The 14987-nt window shown below is 32.4% G+C and overlaps 1 protein-coding gene across 1 annotated transcript in view; it reads left to right on the plus strand.

The window, feature by feature from the left end:
- The first annotated feature begins 7241 nt into the window (after positions 1–7241).
- LOC143237038 (uncharacterized) overlaps positions 7242–14987 on the plus strand; it is a 40719-nt gene continuing 32973 nt past the window's right edge. Inside the window, exon 1 of the mRNA XM_076475872.1 lies at positions 7242–7439. Coding sequence (XP_076331987.1) covers positions 7365–7439 — 75 coding nt within the window. The 5' untranslated portion in view covers positions 7242–7364. The remainder of the gene's footprint in view (positions 7440–14987) is intronic.

Genomic DNA, 14987 nt, shown 5'->3' on the forward strand with positions numbered 1-14987 from the left:
AAATTACGATATTGTTTATCAACATCGTAATTTATATGTCTGACAAACGTTTTAAATCAGAGCTTTAGATGTATTACAAGAGCTGATGTTTTTATGTTTTTATGATATGATTCTGATATGGATATATCTATATACTTTGTTGGTTCCGCATTGCCTAAGAGCTGTGAGTTTTAACTCCTAACTAAAAGTTTGAGAATTCGAGGTTAGTTAGGATAATTTTGTTTATTTATTGAACAATGCAATTGCTTAAGCCTGCTCAGCGTTGTAATGAATATCCGCGGGTAGCCGCGGTTGATCTACAATGGGCTTGCATCCTATTAGCAAGGAACGTGTCATTATTATTCGCTTCTGCCTGTGCCATAGGAAACCGAAGTTAATCTCCGGCATACAACGATTAACTTCCTTTTGTGGCTTACGTTACAATGAACACAATTCTAAGTTATTCAATTATAACTAATAATTGTATGTACTTATAAAAGGATTTTTTCATTCGCATTTTTGTTAACTGTTTCATATGTGCCTCTTATCTTGAATGAGTTATTATTATCAGGTTTTTCCAATATAATTATATCATCATTGGTTTGATAATCGAATGATAAACAGTACACCTAATATTCTGGATCAAAATTTCATAACATCTCAGATTAGATAAGAAGACCGAATGAGAGCATATATATCTTGCATGTTGATTCACTTTAATCTCCTGTTATGAAACGTATATGAGAAAAGAGTGACATATTATCACCGAGAAATATAAAAGAGCACTCTAAATAAGTACAAAAGTATACAGTGATGGTGCTATGAAGAGGGCAATTGAGATTAGAAGTACACATACTCTAGACTGACATATCAAGCAAACACATATTGCTTATAGACTACGAAATGAAAAAAAAATGTCGAAATGCCATCGAACAATACTTATCAAGATAATTTTTGAGTCTGATTAAAATATTCCAATTTGTATGATAACAAGCCGAAGAATAACAAAAGGGCGACGTATCAATAAGTACAGTTAATCTATAGCAAAAGACAAATATACAGGTAATAACATTACGCCATTGTACAGCCATGTTACTTGTTTCCCAAAATTAATGTTTTGGTTCCTAAGAAACATTTTCTCTTCACGTTGCCACCCATTGGTACAGCGGACTCACACTGCTAAACAAAATCGGGTTTCGTGGTGGACAGATAGCCAATTGTGTAGCTTCATGCTTACTTCTTAGCAAACAAACAAACTTTTCATGTTTGTATTTTTATTGATTTTTTTTTAATTTCACGCAAATTTACACAATGGCTAACCGCACTAGCTTTCCCTAAGTTAATAGTGTAAGACTAGAGGGAAGGCAGCCAGTCATCACTACCCACCGTCAACTCTTTGGTTACTCTTTTACCAGCGAATAGTGAAATTGACCGTAACCTCATAACATTCTCACGGATGAAAGGGCGAGTATGTTAGATGTGACGGGGATCCGAACTCGCCACCCTCAGATTACGAGTCGAGTACCTTAACCACCTGGCTATGCCTTGCCATTCTCTTTTTCAAATGTAACATTAAAAGCATATAAAATTGTTATTGAGTAATGTGTAGCTTAATTTATGAGTATTTATATGCTTATCTCAGTATTTCTCTTTAGATGTGATAAAGTTACTTTTAGTACCTTATTCACTTGCCAGTTATTTTTTTAATTCCTCGGTTCAACGTTATCTCTTAATGTTGAAAGAATTCTTTGTAGTAAAGATTAAGGTAGTTATCACGTCATGATATTTTGCTAGAACTACAAGTAAGTAATCCACATTTCATTCCTATATTTTAGCTTTCTTATTAAGTGTGTAATAATTATTACTAGATCATAAAGTGTTTCTTATATTGAACTTTTAAATACGTATTTGGAATCAAATGACAAATAATTTAAAAAACTTGAATGCGGAGTTGCAGGAACTGGATATCCAAGTAGACAATTCTCAAGACAGTTGTTTGTCATGTTTTTTTAAGGACAAAGCTGAATATTAGAGAATCTGCGCTCTGCCTACTAAAAGGAATCGAACCCTGAATAATTAGCGTTGTAAGTCCGATCAGCTTGTGGTTTACTCAGATAGAAGAAGCTTTAAAAAATAGATACTACGTTTTATGATACATTAAAAACTGTAGAGAATATTTAGTGATATTTGTTTAGTGTCATAACAGTCAGTGAAAACTAATAAGGCTTTGTTTGAAATAAAAATAACATATAAAACTTTTCAGTTTGAATGAATTTTTTGTTCTTGAAAAAATGAGATCAGTTTTTATTTTATTTCTTTTTGGAATAATTTTTATATAAGACAAATCTATATAATACACATTATCGACAAGTTTAATGTAAAACAAACAAGACTGAAAAAAATACTACGTTCACTGGAATATTTTCATTGAGAATGAGACAAAATCCCTGTATATGGCTATACTACTTTTATGAATGCTTGAACAACGTTAACAACATGTACAGACCTTTTCTCTTTTTGTCAAGGTGGGTTTCTTTATTTTAAATGTTTCATTAACTGTGAAAAATGCGGTATGAATCACAATAAAATACTTAACTGGTGCAGAGTTGAATGGGAATGTAATGTTTGTAAGTGTGTCGTTCATTCCAGTCAAAGGTTGTGCATGCTTTTAAGCATTGAAGTCAAACTAGAAAAGTAGTGAGAAATTAATGATGGATTAATAATCAGTTTAAGAGAATTTGGCATCTCCTACAGTGGTGTAGTGTATGGCGTTTTCTGATGTCCTTTACTTATACAGTGATCCCATGTTTACATAGGAATTTCAAGAATATGCATAATTGATGCTGCTAATTTGTTTTCATGAATAATTAAAAGAATTGAAAAGCTATTTAACATACTAAAAAATTAACTTGAAGCCCAGTCTCTTTTTCGATTTACAAGTTGTCGCTGGGTATTTTAAACATTATAGCTACAGTACTGTGCAAAGATGGTAGAACAATGTCACAAAATATATTTCAGGCTACTTTCAAAGAATAATGGAAGATAAATAACAGGTGAAAAATCAAACTTTCATTTATCTTCTTATTTAGTACAATCTAAATTCAGTGGAAGTGCTTGAGCAAACAGTTGATATTTCCTGTGTCCCACTTTTGCTTTAATAGCTTAAACAGTCTTTCAGGCATTGTTGCAACATAGTTAACGAAAGTGCTCTTTGGAATTTTACTCCATATCTCTCTGCTACACTCCTATAAACTTTATTTGGAAGTAACCTTTGATTTGTGAAGTTCTTCACCTAACAAATCCCAGATTTGTTCAGTTCAATTGTGACCAGAGCTCTGTGAAGGTCATTGCATAATTTCAATTACTCCAGCAGCTTCTTTCTTAGCTACGTGTAGGTTATATGAGTCTTTAGAGTCATTATCTTCTTGGTAATAGAATTTTTACCAATAATACTCAAACCACTGGATTTACCATGACAGTATCTGACGGTACATGCGCTGGTCCATTATGCAATCTATTTTGTAAATATCTCCTGTTACTTTAGCATAAAGACACCTCCAGATCATTACACTGCCTTCCCATGCTTCATGGTAGGTCCTATACATTCAGCTAAGTAAATTTCACTAGTACTTCGCTGGAAGTACAACCTACGCTTTGAACCAAGTATTTCAAACTTAGACTCATCCGTCCATAACACTCTTTTCCAATCATCAAGTGTCCAACTTTGTACTATTTTAGCAAATTAACAATATTTGGAGATCAAAGTAAATAATTTTTAACTGCTAAACTACCAGATATTTCATTTTAGTTTAGTCATCTTGATACTGCATAAGTAAACACTTTTCTGTCATTTGACACATGATCGTTTATATCATGCTTCAGATCAATAGCGGTCTTTCTTCTATCCTGAAAATGCTTAACGTCAGTATTATTTATTTTAGGGGTTCTGTCTCTCCCTTTCCTTTCTTTTTTTTATGGGTCGCATGGCCAGGTGGTTAAGGTGCTGGACTCGTAATTTGAGGATCGCAGGTTCAAAAACAAACAATTCTCTCCTATTTTCATAATTATCTGTCTCTATCTCATGATTACCGTTGTACTTGGCAGTGTTTGGGGAACATTCCAAGTCTGCAAAATTTGTTGGAGAGTCCAACCAGCATCACGTAAAGCTTTTATGCGAACACTCTGCTCTATTGACAGTGACAATTCTTTCCGCTTTTTGGGACGTGGCATGACAACAAAACATAATATATAGTGTTAAACACTTTTTTATGAAGGTTTATACGTGAAGTGGTATTAAATTGCGCTCTTCTGCTATGCTAGCTTCTTTCAATACAGTTAATACACTGCATGGGGTACCTTGACATTTATTTCCGACCCTAAATAAGATCAGTATGCTCATTCAAGCAGAACCCTTATGACATGCCCTTGGTACAAGTATGGGGATTGTAAAGAATAATAAATATTCTCACCTGGCTCATTCATTTGTCAACAGGGATCAGTGAAGCATTTCCATAGTGTTGAAATTTACATTCTCTAATGGCATGGAAGAATTAGCCTCATGACATGGAAAGAATGACAAAATATTCTCTTGTCCTAATTCTTTTGTCTTTTGTACAGTACAGTACAGGTTTTTGATATGGGATGGAATTTCCCGAAATAGATATAAATTAGTGACAAATGTCAAACTGAATAATAGAACTGGACATAACGTTTGTTCTTTGAATAAAATACGTTCTTTGTTTTAGAGCGAGTTTGTTTAATTCTATTCGAATTTCGAGAAAAAAATTACACGAGAGCTGCCTACACTAATCGTCCCTAATTTAGGAATTGGGCTACTCGTTTATCAATGAATAGGGGGATTGTCTGTCAATAACTAACGCTGAAAGTAGGAGAATGATCGGTGGGAGATGGATTCCAGCAGCTTACGAATCCAAGTTCAAGCCACACCTGGCTGTGTCGAGCCGTTTATCGTGTGAAAAAAAAAATTATTCTGATGACAATCTGTTTGTTTGCTTAAGCAAAAGGCTACATAATGGGCTATCTGTGTCCAGCCTACCAGGAGTATCTAAGTCCGAATTTTAACTTTGTAATTCCGCAGACGTACCGTTGAACCGTTGCGGGTGGGGTCTGATAACAAGCGATAACAACTGTTAATTATCAGTAAATATTTAGTAATAATCGTATTCTGCAAATTGCTGTGCTGTTCTATTTTGTCAATATGTGTTATATTATTCTAGAATGTCTTATAGAATAACATAAAATTCCGTTTGTTTTTATTTCTGGGTGTTTTAAATAAGAAAAAAATGTCACTCTGATTTCTGTTACTGAGTATTAAATTCTTCTCTGGAAACTATGGATAAAAAATGTCAATTTCATTTGTTTTATTTCATACTAAATACATCTCTGGGTGATTTTTTTAATAAACAAAGAATTTCAGTTTGATCTTTTCTGTTACATGTTACATTCATACCTCAGTGTGAGAGCTTACTGGAAGGTTATAATTTAATTTATTTATGTAAGTACGTAACAACTTCATCGCTACTTGCATTGTCTTTAGAAATGTTGTCATTTTCGTACATAATATGAAATTTTAATTTCATTGAAGAAATTTGCTTCTTAAGGTTAATTTGAAAATAAAGTGTTTCATATACATAAGTGATAAGTCAGTCCAAGTAAAAAATATTTTAGTCTACAATATAGACAATGAATAATTATTACATCTGAAATGTATAACGTACTGCAGTTAATGTTCTGACATTCTTTTGCTCACGAGTCATAAAAATGTTCTAATATAACAAGAAAGTAAACTCTAATCCGAACTTGTCATATTATATTTATAACAAGGCAAGAGTGGAAATACACACTTTTCCATGATGTTCTTCCTCCAAGACCACACTAAATCTTCCCAATATATTACTGTATCATAACTAAACCGTTACCAGTTAGTTTTCAAAATTATTTGAACCAAGAACAATCTATGAAAAAATCAAAACAAATTTCGTTAGAAAGGATGGAATTGGGCTTTATGTATTCATAAGTAGTATGGATAAAAACCCGTAACCATTTTTTTCGGAATCAAATAACCGACATAATATTACTATACATACATATATACATGCAGCATATACATGTATCTATTTATCTTTAAACCAAAAACTGTTGTACCTCAGCAAGAAGAGCTTAAGAAGCGAAATTATGCTGAATACAATATAAAATTAACATGTACTCGACCATGCTTACTTTATGTATTTATTACGTAGGTAAGTTGTAATAAGAGATATATTTGATATATTTGTTTAATTTTAATTACTTTCGATACATGTAGTAGTTATTACATGGATACAGTGTCAGAATAGTTAGTCTACAAATTAGCCTTCCCTCCAGTGTATGCCATATATGCATATACAAGTTAGTTTATACACAAATTAGTTTACACGATAGCCTTCCATATACATGTACATACACACACACAAAAAATACGGATTGCTATAGTAGCAACACAACTTTTAATTGAACGGAAACTTCTACAACAAACAAATTTAATGCATGGACTTCTTACTACAAGATGACTTTACAAAACAAACGCGCGAGTATTGTACGTGTAGGTATGAAGATTAAAACAAGATCAAAAGTTAAAGTGTGAAACAATAAAATACAAAACATCCTGTCAGAAACGTGTCTCGTGAAAGTGCATTCATACATCGATGGAATTTTTGTTGTTTCACATAAACTTACACAATAGGCAATTAGATCTTTGTCCACAGTGGGGAATCGAGCATTATAAGGCGTAACCTTACAACTAAACCACCGAAGTGACTTTGCGATGGGAATACACCGTCAGGTAACTATTGTAATAATGTTTCTATTAATACATGTGCATTATGCTATGTGCAGTAAGATTTACGAAACAAAGTATAGGTTTGTTGAAAATTGCTCAAAAACAGGCACATTTTTCTACAATCAATAGCATTGTTCGAATACTCCGTGTGTAAGGTATCGTTAAATTGAAAACCAAAAACGTTATGAAGGTTAATCACAATTATTTTTTCTCCAAATCTTGGTACCTGAAATTACTAAATTAAAAAAGTAACATTAGAAGCATATACCAATATAACAAAGCACCAGCCTTTTCCCACTACAATATTATCGATTACCATGTGATTACTGAGGACGAGACTGTATAGTGATTCTCCTATCAGAAACGCCAAGCGGCGAAGAGTGGTCAGTCACTGAGATATTACGTGTAGATGCTAGCTCCGGAACAGAACCAAGCACGTGAAATCTAACTGTTAGAAGAGAAAGTAATAGCATAAAACGAAAAAAAAAAAAAAAAAACTTGAAATATTTTCCGATTTCAGCTTCCAGAGTTTTTAAGAAAAATCAATATGGTTCTACTTAAATCTTGTTGTTTTTGGAAATCTTTAAAAAAAGGATGCATTGCCAGTGGAAGCTACACTCTGGTAAGCTATAATAGTGGTCGATTTTTAGAATGATTTTTAAGTGAAAGAAACTGACAGTTATAACTTATTAACTTCTCACCTTTTTAAATCAATTAACTAACTTTGTGCTTGACAAAATTACTTATTTTTTGAGTAAATTTTGATATCTAAAAGGAAGTTTGAGTTTTTCTTTGTCACCAATACGTATTTAAGTATAAAATTAAATAACTTTTCCGTCTGTATGCTCCACGCTTCATTTTATTTCGTTAGTAATGTGACAAGCAACAAATATAAAAGACTTGCAAAATCATTATTTTTACTGACGTTTTAATAGTTTTGACACATTTTAACATTATTATTATACGTAGAACAATGTAGGTCGTAAAATTTATAATATAATTTTAGCGTAGATTTACTATTACTTTCTGGATGTTAAAGTTTTAATTCGCTCGTTGTGTTATTTAATAAGTCTAGATAAATATAACACTATTATTGAAACGTTTTATAATTTATTTATGATTTCATAAAAGAAATAACAATTTTAGCTATACAAGTAAATAAATATTGTATAAAAAAGAAGTTAGATTAACGCACTTGTTTTCATTCGTCGAGAAACCAAGAGAAATGAAAGACATTCGACCTAATAACTAAATGACTAAATGGATGCGGTCACCGTGCAACAACTACCAATATATTTATATTACTCTCGTTTATTTATTTACACGTTACACGCAAAACTATACAATGGGTTATCTACACTGTTCCCACCGTAAGTTCTAAGCCCTAATTTTTCTTTGTATATTAGGCTTAATGATGAGTACACTGCCTTCGACGGTGTTTATGAATCCTTGAAATCCGTTTAAAATTTTAGAATCACTGATTGAGCTCAATATCAATATGGTTTTGACCAAAATATAGAAAGCTTAGAATATTAATTTATTAAAGTACTATTGCTTCATTTACCATTCTCAAAAAACACGTGTGCTTTTTTTTCTACATTTAGTTTTATTCAACTGACAATGTTGTATATTTCCATCCCTGTTTCCTAAAAATAAACCAAAAGTGTTCCAACAATAGTTATGAGATAAGTGCGTCTTCTGTAATTAGTTTACTATGCATGTCTAAAAATTTTTATCGTTTTGTGCTGCAACAAAAGTTATAAATTACCTGTTTATTTTCAATGTATTTAAGTTACAATAATGTTCGAATCAATAATTAATAAAACATTAATATTATATTTTTATACTATATGAGTATTAAATGTGTATTTTTTTGTGATTGAAACTTGCGAATTCGTATCATATAAATGACTACCTATTTATTCATGTTAATATTAAGCTGATTTATGCAGTGTTTATGAATATGTACTTTGTCGGAAGTAAGTTTCATCATGGTTCTAAAAGACTACATAAAATAGGCATGCAACAAATCTAGTATAGGTTTAATAATGTCTTATAAAACAAATGCCCTGTATTACCTTTGGAATTATTTAGTCCATCTTTATGGTGTTGGGAAAACGTGTTTTCAAACACGCAATTAAAGACAAAAATAACAAACAATATAAGCTCAAGCGTTTTCGGAACGTAGACATGTTTTCATTTGGAGCAAACGAGTGAAGGAGGTTGGAGAAAGATTAAGCTTTCCAAAGCGCTCTGGTTATAGGGTTTCTTATTTCTGTCCGTTATCGTTAATTATTTGTATATCATATAACTATATAGATGTCTATTAATTCGCTCATTGTCAACGATTGAAAGCTTCTTTCTCTAAAACACGAATTGTTCCATAAGTAAGTTACTTCTTATTACAATAATCTTACCTCAATTTCTTAATTCATGGTTGTTTTTCAGAACCTGTCGATGATCGTACTTGCTAATTAGTGAAATGGCGACTTTGCGTAAAAATATATATTGCTCTATATTTTCATACCTGAAGATGACCTAAACAAGTTGAAATGTTGCTCTGTACTTTGTTTTAATTAATGTTAATACCTATTCCAACCGTTTTGAGAAACAATTTTTACTTCAAGTGGTTTATCGTCATCACGAATTTGTTGCTCTGTCTTCAACATTAGAAAATCTGTGAAAATCGGGAAGACAGACATTTTGGATAGTTGCTTTAAAAAAGATAGTGTCTTGTTAAATAAATAAAAATTATTCATCCATTTGGAGTGTTTGTAGCAATAACTAACTATATTTCGTATTGCACACCTGATTTCATAAATCATTGATTTTTGAACTTGCTAAATGTACTCAAGATCCACCCTGTATTATGCCTTTTGACTCTAACACTTTATAATCTTTGTGTATGAATGCTTGCTTCTCTTTGGAGAAGTTGATATATTTTCCTTCACTCGTAACGCTGTATGTGAGAATATTGCAACCTTGAATGGTGAGGAATTTGTTGGAATCCATATAAAATTAAATATGTCTCTTACAATTGTGATAAACATGTTTTTTAAATTAATCATCTGTACATCTGCTTATCGTCACCAATCTCTTGATTTTTCTCTTTTTATACATGCGCTAATATATATCCACTATACTATTATTCTTATTCTGGGCGGCCCGGCATGGCCAAGCGTGTTAAGGCGTGCGTCTCGTAATCTGAGGGTCGCGGGTTCGCATCCCGGTCACGCCAAACATGCTCGCCCTTTCAGCCGTGAAGGCGTTATAATGTGACGGTCAATCCCACTATTCGTTGGTAAAAGAGTAGCCCAAGAGATGGCAGTGGGTGGTGATGACTAGCTGCCTTCCCTCTAGTTTTACACTGCTAAAATAGGGATGGCTAGCACAGATAGCCCTCGAGTAGCTTTGTGCGAAATTCAAAAACAAACAAACTTATTCTGGGATATGTTTAATGGAACTTGGGTTTTCTCCGCAATAGAGCTCTGGATTTTGGAGATAGTGAACCCAGTTGAAATCTTCGCAATATCATTAAATATTCTGCACACTTTAAGTTGTGTGCACATTAAAATAGTGATAGGTAATTCCTCACGTTGATTGTGAGTCATAGAGTATTTTGTTTAGTAGTTCAGAATAAGGGTTAGTAGCAGATTGTATTTGTATTCTTGCAATAAATACGAATTCCTCTTTAAGAAAATAAATTTGTAAAGACGAATAAACTGTAAGTCACTGCTAATGTGGATTCATGTTCCTTTCTGCGTATATTTAACACATTAGTAGAAATGCGTATCTTAAGAAAGGTTACCAATTAAAACTAATCAGCACAGATATCACAGTGTTAAACATTATTCTTTCAGTACATCTACATACAACATTGGAATCGGTTAATCAAAATAACTTACACAATCACTAATAAACTCCATTCGCTACTGTAATGTCTCTGTAGTTCCCCGTTAATTGCTAATACTTTAAAACGTGCTAACCAAAAAATATGTTTATAACAACTTTCTGAGAAACTAGTCGTAGAGTCAACAAACGACATATTTGCAGTATGAAGAAAACACCCAACTTCAATGTGAGAATTCTCACGGATGGCAGACACATTTTCAGGAAACACGTGGAATCCAATAATTCACCAGTCTATGATTTTCTTCCTATTAATTCATACATTCTAGAGACAAATTAAACTTATGTGCATAAACATGGTGATTTGTCTTCAATATTGTTTGTAGGTTTTCTCAACCAGAACTAAAAATAATAGAGTGAAGTTTTTTATTTATTTTTCGGTATGAAATTGTATTTCTACCAAAAAAGACTAAATGCTTCTCGTTTATTAAATCTTATGTTTGTATAAAAACGTTAAACAATAGAGAGAAAATGTTAATAATATTGACTCGCCTTCAGAAAGACATTGAAAAAACGAGTTCACTCGCAGTATAACATGTAATTTATCAGTCTACAAGTACTTCAGTAACTTCAAGTCAACTCAATATATTTTGTTTTGGCAAACAGTATTTAGATACATGTAATAGAATATCTTAAAGAACATTTCTTTACAACTTTATGATGGTGATGTTTCATGACATACACAAAGTAATTTTATTAGAAGAAAAAGTATTAATTACTTAGAGTGTCCCCATTAAATCTAAAAATGACTTTAATGCTTTGCCATTTCGGTTCTGTGTAGTGGGATTAACTGTAATGCATTTTCTCTCATTGCATTAAGCACATAGCTACACAATGGGCCATCTGTGCTCTGCCCACCACAGGTATCGAAGCCCGGTTTTTAGCGTTGTGAGTCTGCAGACATACCGCTGAGCCACTGGGGGGGGAGGCTAGGTGTAATGCATAAGTCAACTATTTTAAATGAAAACTGTAACGTTAGTGAATGAAGTTGTCTACGAATAACTTACCCGACCGGTCAAGTTTTAGTGATGAGAGTGTCAGGATTGTGAATCCAACAATTCTTTTTTTTTAACTTTTTCTTTTCACTGCCATAAAAAAAGCGCTTTCTACACTTTTTGTTTATAGGTCCATTATGAGAATGATGGTCAAGTCCTAATACAAAGGGAAATAAGAATAGTACAGGTGTTTGAAATGGGTGATACCGGCTAGCTGTTTTCCTTCTAGTCATAGTATCAGTTCAAAATTAGAAAGACAGACAGCCATCTAAAGGTTGCAGGTTCGAATCAATGTCACACCAAACATGCTCGTCCTTTTAGCCGTTGGCACGTTATAATGTGATGGTCAATCACACTATTCGTTGGTAGAAGAGTAGCCCAAGAGTTGGAAGATAGCTTTTCTGTAGGTTTGAGCAAAAATATCTAAGTAATGGTTTATTTCACAAAAATTGATTATTATTATTTCTTTCACAAAGATGTAAAGAAAAAAGAGTGAGTTTGGCCATTGGCACAGCGGCATGTTTGCGATCTTAAAATGTTAGAAACCGAGTTTCGACATTCATAGTGAGCAGAGCACAGACAACCTATTGTATAGCCTTGTGCTTAACTTCAAACAAATAAAACATATACAAGTAGTAAATAAAAATAAATTGTTTTGAAATCGTCGGTCATGGAGAAATAGAGACACTTAATTTAGTTTTGATAAGGAAGCAGTTTGTTCAACATCATATTAAAAAAATATTACAGAACCAGCCCGATTGCATGAGTTAATGTTGGGTATAAGGTTGGAATTAGCCATTCATTTCATGGGTGTTTTATTTTTACTACAACCTATGTATCCGAATTCCGCTGTGGTACGGACGAGGCAAAAGTTGAATTGTCACCTAGAACGAGATTTGTAAGAGCTACAAAGACGTTTTTCTACGTACAGATATCTTCTAGAGTATGTAGAAAGCAGAGGACAATTTTCTACAACACAAATCAAATACGGAAAAATTAAGAGAGTTTATATTAAAAATAGATGTGAACTGTGACGAAACAAATAAGTGCTTTTAAAGATAGTGATATTTGAAAAAAAAAACTGATGAAAGTAGTCCAATATAATAAATAATTGCGCAGGTAGCCTTTGTGTAGCTTTACGCGAAATTCCAAAACAAACAAACAAAAGATTGTTAGGAAGGTTGAAATGTTGTTCGCTGCTTATCAATAAAAGTGTTAATACCGATACCAGTCTTTCTGAGATACAATTTTCCACTCTCTGTAGCTCGGACTGTGTAATGCAACGTACTAACTCTTTTCAGTGTATGTAATCTACTGGATCCTTACTTCACTTGCCAAATTTCAAAGCAGTCCATTAAGAAATACATAGATTTTAAAATATCAAATATTGATTGAGTTTTTCCCTATTTTTTCCCTTCGCGCCGAAAGTACGAAATATTAGTTGATAGAAAAACATATTTAACTTTCAAAAATGTTTTTCAAACTTAGAACATAGAGAGATCTGTACAACATACAATTACATGTTAAGTTTGGTTGGAATGTAAGCTGTAGGTTCAAAGTTATTGAACAAAGTTTTTACGTATGTTTGAACATGAAGTAACGTGAACTATCAGTCTGAAATGTATACTATAGCTTCACCTAAGATAAAAGGCAGACTGTTTGTAGTTTTTCGGTCACTAGGATTAAATACAGCTGATTTAGACCAGTAAAACTTGAGGGAGGAAGCAAATGCGGATATATAAATACAGGCTAGGTCGAGCAAACTAGAATAGCAGTTTCTAGCTCATGTTTTCAAAAAAATCACATGAATGGATGGTTATTATTGATTATCTTCTAGCTTTTAAGCACAAATTTGGTAAATGTTATTAATTTCTCCCAAGCTGTACCGAATACATGTGGGTGATGGCAAAAGCTGTTAATCTAATATTCATGGTGTTACTATAAAGGAAGTTATTAACACCGTGTTAGGGAAGATACACTACTACCATATAGTTTGTAAAGTATATAGTTAGTTCTGTAGAGAATAGATTGTTCCGAATAGCATTGGTTGAGGGCCTAAATGTAATGGTGATTAATATCGAATTTCACTTTTTCTGACTTGTGGTTTTTGGTTTGTGTGAACAAAAAATCATGATATATAATCAAAAACACCCTAGATGTGAAAAACGTACAACCAAAAAGTAATTAACATGCGACTTAAAGGAACGACATAAAAATTGACAGCCAAACAAATAGCAACAGTTGTAGCATTTTTGAGAATGTTACCGCAAATATTGATTCATTAGTTAGGTAGGCTGTATATTATGTTTTACCCATTATAATGCTCCAAGTTGAACATAAAACACGCCCTGTGTAGTTAATTAATAAATATTTGCTGTAAAGTTCTTATCAATGCTATAAATGTAGCTACAAGTTTGACCGCTAATTTTGGTTTCATTCTTTAAAGTCGCACACTCAATCTTTTTTGGCTGCATCTGTTGTTTTTGTCACACATAAGGTGTTTTTAATTAGATATGTCTAACATGAATACGGTAATATACTGTGCTTACGATAGTACGTAGTCTTTTGATTATAGATATAAGATGTTGTTTCATATTAAGTTGAAATATAACGAATGGATTTTTTGGTATAATTGACACTAAAATCTGGGGAATGTCAGGTTTGTTTAAATATCCACTGATTACGTTATCAATAAAATAGGTATAAAAAAATTGTATTTCAAAATTTTCTGCTTGCTTATTTTTACACGGAAAAGTGTACAATAGATTAACTGCACTGTAAATATCGTAAATATCGAACCCAAATGTTTACCATTATAAGCCATCAAGGTTAACATCAAAATCGTCTAATTTTTTTTACCATTTATAAGGTAATTAACTATAAATATTACATAATATAACATTATAAATTTTGTATAATAAGTTAACCAAAAAATTTTAAAAGTTAACTATAAAGACATTTTTCTTCCAGTAGCTCAGCAATAAACTTGAGGGCTGATACTCTAATATTCAGGTTTCCAACGGTAGATTTTAATGATAGACACATTGCGTTAAACCTATTGTGTGTCTGTGAATTTAAAATAAACCAAAAACACAACACATACAAATAACCATAATATTCAGAAAATCTCACTTATTTTATAATCACCTTAACATTTCTAGATAAATTATGTCGATGTTGTTTTTAGAATGTTCGAGCAAATGGCTAACTACTCATATCAGTCCCTAAATCTGAATCTACAAAATGTAAGGACATCATCATTTCAA

Source organism: Tachypleus tridentatus, chromosome 13 (genome assembly GCF_004210375.1).
Source record: "Tachypleus tridentatus isolate NWPU-2018 chromosome 13, ASM421037v1, whole genome shotgun sequence".
NCBI lineage: Eukaryota > Metazoa > Arthropoda > Merostomata > Xiphosura > Limulidae > Tachypleus > Tachypleus tridentatus.